Consider the following 13467-nt stretch of genomic DNA (forward strand, 5'->3'; position numbering starts at 1 on the left):
AAATAGGCTTTGAATGCAATTTTGGAATATCACCCCAAAGCTTTTGAACTTGTTTGACATGAAACATAAAACAGTATGTGGGCTGTACGCCTGTAATATGCCAATTGTAACCCTTATGCCTATATCATAGAAATCAATTGCTATTTGCATGTGAAATTATCATGGAATGTACTTCAGAACGTTTATCCAGATTTTGACTGGTGGACCCACTCTTTGATGGTAAACAAAACTCTAACAGTGTGGTAGTAATAGTATAGTCCAGCGCACAGGTGAAATAATTGTTCCATTTTATGATGCAAGTATCAAACTTTCTAAACTAATAGTAGATACCTTAAGGGACATTTTAAAGGTTGGAGGCAGCCTAGGAATCCTATCAGTCAATTGCTGATATCTGGATTTCCTATTAGAAGAAATAGGGTAAAATCATTCCAAACCATATAAAAATGACTTTGTAATGTTATCTACCAACTAACTTAATCCTACAGATAATATAGACAATAATTCTGATCATAAAGTACTCAAGACTTTAATGGGGGTCCAATTGAGGTCATTGTGACCATAGTCCAGCAGTTACGTGAAAACATTGTGGACTTTGAGAATAGAGCCTCCAAATTTAACATACAGCTAGGGCATGTCTAAATAAGTATTTTTGACTATAGTGCCATCACAGATTTTGTCCATTACCCCCTGGAGGTCATTTCCAATATGGCTGCTGAAAAATATACACAAAAAAAAAACAATATAGGTAATTAGGCTCCGTTCAGAGAGCAAGCAGACAACAGAGACAGTGCCAAAGTTCACATATTTATTGAGGGCTTGTGGTTGGACATGGTAAAGTTGGATTTGTGTGTGGTTCTGCAACAAAGGGGAGACATTAGAAGCAGGTTGCATAAATAAAAGGTAACGGTCATAAGGATGAATCTATTAAACCAATATACCTTAAATAAAGACATTGCATGATATCTTAATGTTATGACAACTAAATAATACATGGAAAATATGAAACAAACATACTTTTAACTTGGACGCATACAACTGGAAAGAAATGGAGGAAAGTCTTGACAGGATTTAAATACATGAAAAACAAAAGTGCCGCACACTGCTGTTCATGCTCCCAGGTGATTTTATTGTTACAACGTTTCGACCCTTAGGTCTTCATCAGGCATCCATATCCCAGGTGGGGGTGGAAAGTCCTATATATAGGAGCAGTGCTCAGTGACATCACTTCCTGAAACAGGAGGTAAAAATATATAATATTTGTTCACAATATCAACATTCAATATATCAAAATATATAACCATACATGAGGAATGTGAGAAATATTTAAAGTAATATACATACACTGTTCATTTAGGGTAAGAACAGTAGTTTGGACATTTTTAGAACTATAAAGTTTAAAGTCAAACTCCTCATTAAGGCCAAGAGGAGACAGTGTGTTGAGCCAGTAAGATTCTCTTTTGAAGTAGTTTCCTCTCAATGTATGATAGCTGATGCCCGCTGGACTGTCCATTAATCACGGTACTCCATTCTGTTTATATATATATATATATATTTATATATATATATATATTTTTTGTTTATCTGCCGGCCCCAGCCGCAAACTCAGGCTCTGTGTGTAGTTAACCGACCCTCTGCCCATTCATCGCCATTTTACCTGTTGTTTTAGCTGATTAGCTGTTGTTGTCTTAGTTAGCTCTCCAAATCAACACCTGTGATTACTTTATGCCTCGCTGTATGTCTCTCTCATATGTCAATATGCCTTGTATACTGTTGTTTAGGTTAGTTATCATTGTTTTAGTTTACAATGGAGCCCCTAGTTCCACTCATTATACCTCCTTTGTCCCACCTCCCACACATGTGGTGACCTCACCCATTATAACCAGCTTATCCAGAGATACAACCTCTCTTAATATCACTCAGTGCCCCGCTGTACCTGCACCCCACCATACCCCTGTCTGCACATTATGCCCTGAATCTATTCTACCACGCCCAGAAATCTGCTCCTTTTATTCTTTGTCCGAAACGCTCTAGGTGACCAGTTTTGATAGCCTTTAGCCATACCCTCATCCTACTCCTCCTCTGTTCCTCGGGTGATGTGGAGGTAAACCCAGGCCCCGCGTGTCCCCAGGCACCCTCATTTGTTGACTTCTGTGATCGAAAAAACCTTGGTTTCATGCATGTCAACATCAGAAGCCTCCTCTCTAAGTTTGTTTTACTCACTGCTTTAGCACACTCCGCCAACCCTGAAGTCCTTGCCGTGTCTGAATCCTGGCTTAGGAAGGCCAGCAACAATTCTGAGATTTCCATACCCAGCTACAACATTTTCCGTCAAGATAGAACTGCCAAAGGTAGAGGAGTTGCAATCTACTGCAGAGAGAGCCTGCAAATTCCTGTCATACTTTCCAGGTCTATACCCAAACAGTTTGAACTTCTAATTTTAAAAATTAACCTCTCCAGAAATAAGTCTCTCACTGTTGCCGCCTGCTATCGACCCCCCTCCGCTGCCAGCTGTGCCCTGGACACCATTTGTGAATTGATCGCCCCCTATCTAGCTTCAGAATTCATTCTGTTAGGTGACCTAAACTGGGATATGGTTAACACTCCGGCAGTCCTACAATCTAAGCTAGATGCCCTCAATCTAACACAAATCATCAAGCAACCCACCAGGTACAACCCTAAATCCGTAAACATGGGCACCCTCATAGACATTATCCTGACCAACTTGCCCTCCAAATACACCTCCGCTGTTTTCAATCAGGATCTCAGCAATCACTGCCTCATTGCCTGTATCCGCTATGGGTCCGCGGTCAAAAGACCACCCCTCATCACTGTCAAACACTCCCTGAAACACTTCTGCGAGCAGGCCTTTCTAATCAACCCGGCCCGGGTATCCTGGAAGGATATTGACCTCATCTCGCTAGTCGAGGATGCCTTGTCATTCTTTAAAAGTAATTTCCTCACCATCTTAGATAAGCATGCCCCGTTCAAAAAATGCAGAACTAAGAACAGATATAGCCCTTGGTTCACTCAAGACCTGACTGCCCTTGATCAGCACAAAAACATCATGTGGCGGACTGCTATAGCATTGAATAGTCCCCCGATATGCAACTGTTCAGGGAAGTCAGGAACCAATACACGCAGTCAGTCAGGAAAGTAAAGGCTAGCTTTTTCAAGCAGAAATTCACATCCTGTAGCACTAACTCCAAAAAGTTTTGGGACACTGTAAAGTCCATGGAGAACAAGAGCACCTCCTCCCAGCTGCCCACTGCACTGAGGCTAGGTAACACGGTCACCACTGATAAATCCATGATATTTGAAAATTTCAATAAGCATTTCTCAACGGCTGGCCATGCCTTTCTCCTGGCTTATGGAGGGAGGCTTCGGCAGCTCAGACCTCGTAACGGTTGGAGGAGAGACCTGAGAAAGTTCGGGCTCTGACAACGACTCGTTGCTTAGTGAGGAAAACCGGTTGACAGTTTCTATTGGCGGAATGAGCGACACCGGTTGAGCATGTCAAAAGCATTTCTTTCCAGAAGTTATGAGAAAATTGTCTGGCTGCGGAGACTGTGTAAGGCACATATGTCAGAGTCAAGGCCCGCGGGCCACATCCGGCCCGCAAGAAGGTTTTTTACGGCCCCTGGGATGATCTTGATTTATTATTAGAACCGGCCCGCAGCAAGCCGGCAGCCCGCAGATCTTTTACACGCACCAATACTACATTTCCCACAATGCAAAGGTGACGCACCGAGCAGTAGGCTGCTTCATTTCAATATTTATTGGCACAGCAGTCGTCAGCATCACAGTAAAATTAACTTTCAGATACCCATCAAAAATGGCAAAACGGAAGGTGGATACTGAGAACCGGGGGTTTCAAACAAGGTGGGAGTCGGAGTATATGTTCACGAAGGTAGCTGGAAAACCTGTGTGTCTTCTGTGTGGAGAAAGTGTGGCGGTACTGAAAGAGTATAATCTGAGACGACATTATGAAACGAAACACGCGGACAAAAACAAGAATATGGACATGGAACAAAGGCTACAAAAGGCAGAGGAATTAAAACGAGGCCTCAAATCTCGACAGGCTCTGTTCAAAAAAGCCAAATCACAAGGCCAGGCTGCTGTCAAGGCCAGTTTTATTTTGGCAGAAGAGATCGCTAAATCAGCCCGGCCATTTACGGAGGGGGATTTCATCAAAAACTGCATGATTAAAGTTTGTGACGAAGTTTGCCCAGAAAAAAGGCAACTCTTTTTAAATGTGAGTCTGAGCAGAAACACCATTGCCGAGAGAGTAGACCAGTTGTCCATCAATCTAAAAGAGCAGCTTGTGAAAAAGGGAAAAGATTTTATTGCATATTCCTTGGCTGTGGATGAGAGCACCGACATTTCTGACATTGCCCAGTTGTCAATTTTCATCCGCGGAGTGGACTCCAGCCTAAGCGTGACAGAGGAGTTTTTGGCTTTACGTCCTATGCATGGCACAACTACGGGGCATGATTTGTATGAAGAGGTGTCAAGATGTGTAAATGAGATGGAGCTGCCTTGGGAAAAACTCGTGGGTTTGACAACCGACGGAGCACCTGCGATGTGTGGACACAGGAGCGGACTGGTGGCGAAGATACGGGAAAAGATGCAAGAGGAAAACGCGACAGGTGAGCTGACAGCTTATCATTGTATCATACACCAGGAAGCGTTGTGCGGTAAAGCCTTGAAAATGGAGCATGTAATGAGCATCATCACGCGCACAGTTAACTTTATCAGAGCCAAAGGTTTGAATCACCGCCAGTTCAAGGCATTTCTGACGGAGTTAGAAACGGAGCATGGTGATTTGCCTTATCACACAGAGGTGCGATGGCTAAGCCAGGGAAAGGTGCTTCAAAGATGTTTCGAGCTTCGTGAGGAGATTTGTCTATTCTTGGACAGCAAAGGGAAAGACACAACACAACTCCGAGACGAAATGTTTCTGTGTGAAATGGCTTTTCTGTGTGACATTACGAGTCATCTGAATGCAATAAACTTGCAGCTGCAGGGTCGGGATCGTGTCATCTCTGATATGTACAGTACAGTGAAGGCATTTAAAACCAAACTGACTCTGTGGGAGACGCAGATGCGGAAAGAAAATTTGAGCCACTTTCCCAGCTGCCAGACCATGAAAGAGAAGCTCTCTACCAGTGCGTTCCCGAGCACACAGTTGGCTGATAAAATAGGTATGCTTACCACTGACTTTCGACGCCGATTTGCTGACTTTGAAGCACAAAAAAGCAGGTTGGAACTGCTCGGTAACCCATTTGCTGTTGACGTGGAAAGCTCACCACCAAACCTCCAAATGGAGTTGATTGACCTCCAATGCAATGATGCACTGAGGGAAAAATATGCGGCAGTGGGTGCTGCGGAGTTTGCCCGTTTCCTCCCCGGCACAATGCCCCAGCTGCGCATCCAGGCTGCTCAAACGTTGTCTATGTTTGGCAGCACATACCTGTGTGAACAACTGTTTTCTTTGATGAACCTGAACAAAACATCACACAGAAGTCGACTTACTGCTGAACACCTCCACTCAATTCTGAGGATTTCTTCAGCTCAGAGCCTTACCCCGAACATTGATGAACTTGTGGAAAAGATGGGACACCACCAAGTATCACCCTCAACCTCAAACAAGTGAACATTACTGTGCAATCACATATTTAGAGTTTTTACTCAGTTCAAGTTTAAAAGTTAAAATTTAATATTTGTTTTCACTGCATGTTACTTCTCCTTAAACAAAGTGTTGTTTTTGATTAATAGATTTTTGCACTTTATTTTTTTGTATTTCAATCCAATTATATTTTAAAAATATTTCAGTTGAGTGGATGATAGAAAATTGCTATTATTGTTTTTTCTTTGAAGTAAATTTAGCCCACTTTTGCTAAAATAGAAAATATAGTCTACTGATGGTGCCTTGAATACCGGTTTCTTTCATTTAATGTTCATGTTATGGGGATATTTATATAAAGGAAATTTGTCTTTTGTGTCTGTTGAAAATTAAAGATTACTGACAGAGCCATAAGAAAATATTGCTTTATTTATCTGATCATATTGTAATATATTTGTTAGGTTTTCAGTAGGTTCAATTAGGTTCACTAGACTATATGCGTCATTTAAAATTTTTTCAATGAACATTCGAACAGTCCGGCCCTCGTCTTGTAGCTGATTTTTTTATTTGGCCCTCCGTCCATTTGACTTTGACACCCCTGGTGTAAGGGGTTTAACACTACTACCTGAATTCCCGATGGCACAGACGCTGTATCATTCTTTCCTACATTTAAATTGCCTTTGACTAACGATTGCGTCTGAAGCCGAGCTTGCAACTTGGGTATCCTTACCTTAAGGTGATAGTTCTTCTGTATATTAAGAGTACAGCTACTGCAATGAGAAGGCATTATGTTACTTAGCTTTCTTTTTTTATGGCCAGAAGAGGTCCTGCAGATCTATGTCCAGATAAAGCGTCCAGGGTGAAAAAGTTTCACATAGTCATGTGAGGACAAAACTAAGACCTTGGTAAACTTGTTAAATACAGAGTTTGATTAAATAGTTATTAAGAGTAAAATATGCAAACATTGTCAATGTGTGTAGGTATAGGCAGGCGTTGCATTTGGATGATGTGTTTTATGCATATTAAAGTAATATTATTCAACAGGCTACTACTGTGCAAGCGTTGATTGAGAAATTATGACGTCATTTTCTTTTATTGCCCTCCGGTACCTAAAAAAACAGCACTACACCAATGAGTATAATAGGTTAAATCTCAATGGTTCTATATCTAGACATCTTTGTTCAAACTTTTGATTACTTTGTGTAAAGGCTGAATGGGTTACCTGTCTCTCTGCTAGACTTACTACATTCCTATGTAATTTCTGGGCCATTTTATTGTGTTTTCCAGACATTCTAATATATATATTTTTTTTTACATTTTCCGTTCAAAAATGTTAAGCCATCATTGGGCTGTATGTAGCAATTATTTATGAAGATATGGCCAAGTGAATCTAGTTAAATATGGCCCCATGCAGTTGGTTGGTGCCCATATTAGAAATTGCTGCCAGGGGGGTAATGGAAAATAATCTGTGATGGCACTATAGCCCAAAATACCTCTTTAAACATGCCCCAACTGTTTATGAAATTTGGTTGCTCTATCACAAAGTCCACTAGTTTTTCCTGTAACCATTGTACTATGGTCAAAATTGCCTCAATATGACCCTCATTAAGGTCTTACGGGTATTTTTTGTGCACAGAATTATTATGCACAAAAAACGTATTTCTCTCAAATGTTGTGCACAAATGTGTTTACACCATTCCTTTGCCAATATAATCCATCCATCTGCCAGGTGTGGCATTTCAAGAAGCTGATTAAACAACATAATCATTACACAGGTGCACCTTGTGCCGGGGACAATAAAAGGCCACTATAAAATATGCAGTTTTGTCAGACAACACAATGCCACAGATGGCACGCTGATTGCAAGAATGTCCACCAGAGCTGTTGCCAGAGAATTGAATGTGCATTTCTCTACCATAAGCTGCCTCCAACGTCGTTTTAGAGAATTTGGCAGTATGTCCAATTGACCTCACAACCACAGACCACGTATAACCATGCCAGCCCAGGACCTCTCCATCCGGCTTCTTCACCTGCGGGATCGTCTGAGACCAGCCACCCAGACAGCTGATAAAACAACCAAAGAATTTCTGCAGAAACTGTCTCAGGGAAGCTCATCTGCGTGCTTGTCGACCTCACCAGGGTCTTGACCGGACTGCAGTTTCAACTGTACCGGGATGGCAGACAGTGTGTATGGCGTGGTGTGGGCAAGCGGTTTGCTAATGTCAACATTGTCAACAGAGTGCCCCATGGTGGTGGTGGGGTTATGGTATGGGCAGGCATAAGCTACAGACAATGAACACAATGACAGTTTTCCGATGACAATTTGAATGCACAGAGATACCTTGACGAGATCCTGAGGCCCATTGTAGTGCCATTCGTCCACTGCCATCACTTCATGTTTCAGCATGATAATGCACGGCCCCATGTCATAAGGATCTGTACACAATTCCTGGAGGCTGAAAATGTCCCAGTTCTTCAATGGCATTCATACTCACCAGACATGTCACCCTTTGAGTATGTTTGGGATACTCTGGACCGACTGCATGTTTCAGTTCCCATCAATATCCAGAAACTTCGAACACTGATTGGGAGTTGGACAACATTCACAGGATTTATTTCAATTTACTTTTTTCCTTAAATGAACTGGAACTCAGTAAAATCTTTGAAATTGTTGCATGTTGGGTTTATATTTTTGTTCAGCGTAGTATACCTGGCTCAGTCCTCATCCTTTCAATTGTTGTATCCCACAACCATTCCACAAAATATCTGTAGCCATAAACAATATTCATATACACTTTTACAATCATTACTCACAATCATAATTAATTGTGACATATTCCATGATGCTTAGTTAAATTAGCACAGGTTTTCTTTATTTCAATATCAACATATGGGCAAAGACTAATCCATACACAGCCATCATCACTAACACATAGACAATACAAAATAAATATACACCAACATCTCCATTCACTTTGTTCTTCATTATCAAATAAATATTAAATACATACACATTTCTCCCAGTTCATTGCAAGGTGTCTCAAAATACTTTATGGAATAAAATAAATAATATAAACAAAAGAAAAATCTTTAAAAAATTATCAAAACTTGTCGGTTATAAAATATTTGCACTTAAAAAAGATCCCAGTATTTCAAATAAATAATAAGATATATAAAACAATTTATAGTTGATATTTTAAAATATTTCCTATTTTTCAACAGTGCAGAGGAAAACTCCTCTCAATCGCTGTTTAAAAATGTCTTCAGTATAATTTTGTTTTGTAAAAATAAATAAATAGGCCAATAAATAAATGCTGAATAAATAAGCTAAATTAACACAACATTAATAAATAATACATTAAACAGACATTTTTAAGACTCAAATTCATACACAACAATAGTAATGAAACTAAAAACTATCCCCTGGAAGTGCAACATCTACGCTCATAAATACTATCAACATTACTCAATGGGGTTGGAATACATGTACACTATTTAGGAGAATATTGTGTGATGGGGTATTGGAGCCAGTATACTGCATTCTTAGTCCGTTCTGAACCATTAAAGTGGCTTTTTTATTATACCCCTCAAAACGTTCCTAAACACCCACACCAACACAGTTTTACTCCAATGCACTCAAGAACACTCAAGACATAATTGAAACTTCCGTACTCATCCATACACAAGGGTGTCCATTGATCTTGATAACCTTCATGCAAGCAGGGAGGGGAAGCAATGTGAAATGGACACATTTTCTCCAAAACAAATACAAGAAAAATCAGGTCTACAGTATATTCCAAAAGCAATGGATTTATTTATAGTTGTTGGGTTTTGTATAGTTGTTGGGTTTTGTATACCCACACACCATATCACCCTGCTCTCGTTCCTCTTTTCCCTCTCTTTCATATATTCCATTTAGCCTCCATCTCCCTTTGAGAGACTATACTTCGATGCCTTTTACTGCTTGGTTGATGGACTCCAACAGAGCGCGGTTTTCCGGGTTTTGATAGCAATCTTTATTGGAGAACATATGGGTCAAGGTGTCCACGTAGGTATCGAAGTTCTGCTCCGACATAGGCTCCTGCTGAAGTAAACACAAGTAACACGTTAGATAAAGTGTGTGTAATTAGAAAATGTGTGTTTTATGCATGTAGATGTGTAAAATTGAGGTTATGTCAACATTTTCTCTCTAAGAGAAAGTGTTTGTGTATGTGTGTGCGTGCGTGTGTGCATGCTCTGAGTGATCCAACCCTGGGTGTAACTCACAATGTGTGGCAGCCGGATGTTGGACAAGCTGCGGATCAGAGCTTGGCTCAGGCCAGACAGCTCCATGTACAGGGCATCGTTTCTCTCCTCGATCTGCTTGTTCTCCTCCTCCATACTCTTCAGGTTATTCTCCATGGATGAGATCTGGAGCAGAGAACCACAAACCAATCAACTACGGTTCTTCAGTTAGCCACAAACAAGTCAATAACAGCTTATCAGTCCACCACAAACTCTCTATACAATCATTGTTTTTATTTCTAATTGAATTAGGAACGTCAAGACAGTATTTAGTGGCTATTGTTAAGAAGTGGCAGACCAACCTGTGTGTGCAGGTTCATCATGTCATCCTCCATCTCTGAATTGGACTCGCTGAGTTCCCTGATCTCATTGTTCAGTTGCTTGATATCTTCATCATTATCCAGAACTGAATAATTAATAGCAAACCAGTTAGAAAAAATAAAACAACTAGCAACAGTCAAACATAATTGAAGATCATCCAGTTTTACTGGACAAGACTTGACCCACTTTTCATTTTGGGACAAATGCTAACTTCTACTTAAGTGGAATTTTCACTTAGTCTCCAATTGACATCAATGGAAATGTTACTTAAATGGAAATTAGGATTTGTGCCGATATGCACAAACTGTCAGAAATTATTATTATTTAAAACACTACATATAATGTATACCAGAGTAAAATCAAATGACCAAAAGTATGTGGACACCGGCTCGTCGAACATCTCATTCCAAAAGCTTGGGCATTAATATGGAGTTGGTCCCCCCTTTGCTGCTATAACATCCTCCACTCTTCTGGCAAGGCTTTCTACTAGATCTTGGAACATTGCTGTGGGGAATTGCTTCCATTCAGCCATAAGAGCACTAGCTCGCAGTCGGAGTTCCAATTCATCCCAAAGGTGTTCGATGGAGTTGAGGTCAGGATCTGCAGGCCAGTCAAGTTCTTCCACACCGATCTCGACAAACATTTCTGAATTGACCTTGCTTTGTGCACAGGGACATTGTCATGCTGAAACAGGAAAGGGCCTTCCCCAAACTTTTGCCAAAAATTTGGGAAGCACAGAATTGTTTGAATGTTATTGTATGCTGTAGCGTTAAGATTTCCTTTCACTGGAACTAAGGGGCCTAGCCCGAACCATGAAAAACAGCCCCAGACCATTATTCCTCCTCTACAAAACTTTACAGTTGGCACTATGCATTGGGGCAGGTAGCGTTCTCCTGGTATCCGCCAAACCCAGATTCGTCCAGCAGACTGCCAGATGGTGTAGCGTGATACATCACTCCAGAGAACGTGTTTCCACTGTTCCAGAGTCCAATGGAAGCGATCTTTACACCACTCCAACCGACGCTTGGCATTACGCATGGTGATCTTTGTTCTTGTGTGTGGCTGCTCGGCCATGGAAACCCATTTCATGAAGCCCCCGACTAACAGTTTTTATACTGACGTTGCTTCCAGAGGCAGTTTGGAACTCATTAGTGAGTGTTGCAACCGAGGACAGATGATTTTTACGCACTTCAGCACTCGGCGATCCTGTTCTGTGAACTTGTATTGCCTATCACTTCACAGCTGAGCCATTGTTGCTCCTAGACGTTTCCACTTCACAATAACGCACTTACACTTCACCGTTGCAGTGTAAGTGCTTAAGAAGGAAAGAAATTCCACAAATTAACTTTTAAGAAGGCACACCTTTTAATTGAAATACATTCCAGGTGACTACCTCCATGAAGCTGGTTGAGAGAATGCCAAGAGTGTGCAAAGCTGTCATCAAAGCAAAGGATGGCAAATTCAAATATAAAATACGTTTTGATTTGTTTACCACTTTTTTGGTTCCTACGTGATTCCATATGTGTTATTTTATAGTGTTGATGTCTTCATTATTATTCTACAATGTATAAAATAGTAAAAATAAGAAAAACCCTTTATTTTTTACAATTATTTTATTTAACTAGGCAAGTCAGTTAAGAACTAATTCTTATTTACAATGATGGCCTAGGAACAGTGGGTTAACTGCCTTGTTCAGGGGCAGAACGACAGATTTTTACCTTGTCAGGACAGTGTTTCGATCCACCATCCTTTCGGTTACTGGCCCAACGCTCTAACCACTTGGCTATCTGCCTTCCCCTGAATGAGCAGGTGTCCAATATGATGTGTATATATATATATATATGTATATGTGCGTGTGTGTGTATATATATATATATATACACACACACACACACAACATTCACCTGACAAAGATATACAGTTGAAGTCGGAAGTTTACATCATTACACCATAGCCAAATACATTTAAACTTAGTTTTTCACAATTCCTGACATTTAATCAGAGTAAAAATTCCCTGTCTTAGGTCAGTTAGGATCACAACTTTATTTTAAGAATGTGAAATGTCAGAATAATAGTAAAGAGAATGATTTATTTCAGCTGTTATTTCTTTAATCACATTCCCAGTGCGTCAGAAGTTTACATACACCCAATTAGTATTTGGTAGCATTGCCTTTAAATTGGTTAACTTGGGTCAAACGTTTCAGGTAGCCTTCCATAAGCTTCCCACACAATAAGTTGGGTGAATTTTGGCCCATTCCTCCTGACAGAGCTGGTGTAACTGAGTCAGGTTTGTAGGCCTCCCTGCTCGCACAAGCTTTTTCAGTTCTGCCCACAAATTTTCAATAGGATTGAGGTCAGGGCTTTGTGATGACCACTCCAATACCTTGACTTTGTTGTCCTTAAGCCATTTTACCACAACTTTGGAAGTATGCTTGGGGTCATTGTCCATTTGGAAGACCCATTTGCGACCAAGCTTTAACTTCCTGACTGATGTCTTGAGATGTTGCTTCAATATATCCACATAATTTTCCTCCCTCATGATGCCATCTATTTTGTGAAGTGCACCAGTCCCTCCTGCAGCAAAGCACCCCCACAACATGATGCTGCCACCCCCGTGCTTCAAGGTTGGCATGGTGTTCTTCGGCTTGCAAGCCTCCCCCTTTTTCCTCCAAACCTAACAATGGTCATTATGGCCAAACAGTTATATTTTTGTTTCTTCAGACCAGAGGACATTTCTACAAAAAATACGATCTTTGTCCTCGTGTGCAGTTGCAAACCGTAGTCAGGCTTTTTTATGGCGGTTTAAGAGCAGTGGCTTCTTCCTTGCTGAGTGGCCTTTCAGGTTATGTCGATATAGGACTCGTTTTACTGTGGATATAGATACTTTTGTACCTGTTTCATCCAGCATCTTCACAAGGTCCTTTGCTGTTGTCCTGGGATTGATTTGCACTTTTTGCACCAAAGTACGTTCATCTCTAGGAGACAGAACGCGTCTCCTTCCTGAGCGGTATGACGGCTGCGTGGTCCCACGGTGTTTATACTTGCGTACTATTGTTTGTACAGATGAACGTGGTACCTTCAGGCGTTTGGAAATTGCTCCCAAGGATGACCCAGACTTGGCTGATTTCTTTTGATTTTCCCATGATGTCAAGCAAAGAGGCACTGTGTTTGAAGGTAGGCCTTAAAATACATCCACAGGTACACCTCCAATTGACTCAAATTATGTCAATTAGCCTATC

The 13467-nt window shown here is 40.9% G+C and overlaps 1 protein-coding gene across 7 annotated transcripts in view; it reads right to left on the reverse strand.

Annotated features, from left to right (window-relative positions):
* Positions 1 to 8525: 8525 nt before the first annotated feature.
* Positions 8526 to 13467, reverse strand: part of LOC139416380 (myelin transcription factor 1-like) — a 32430-nt gene continuing 27488 nt past the window's right edge. For 5 of the 7 annotated variants that reach the window (XM_071164937.1, XM_071164940.1, XM_071164939.1 and 2 more), the window contains 3 exons: positions 10210 to 10313; positions 9890 to 10033; positions 8526 to 9707 (listed from right to left, as the gene is read on the reverse strand). In XM_071164937.1, the coding sequence (XP_071021038.1) occupies positions 9564 to 9707; positions 9890 to 10033; positions 10210 to 10313 (392 nt within the window). In that variant the 3' untranslated portion in view covers positions 8526 to 9563. The remainder of the gene's footprint in view (positions 9708 to 9889; positions 10034 to 10209; positions 10314 to 13467) is intronic. The other 2 variants (XM_071164941.1, XM_071164938.1) reach the window with 1 other exon arrangement.

Source organism: Oncorhynchus clarkii, chromosome 9 (genome assembly GCF_045791955.1).
Source record: "Oncorhynchus clarkii lewisi isolate Uvic-CL-2024 chromosome 9, UVic_Ocla_1.0, whole genome shotgun sequence".
NCBI lineage: Eukaryota > Metazoa > Chordata > Actinopteri > Salmoniformes > Salmonidae > Oncorhynchus > Oncorhynchus clarkii.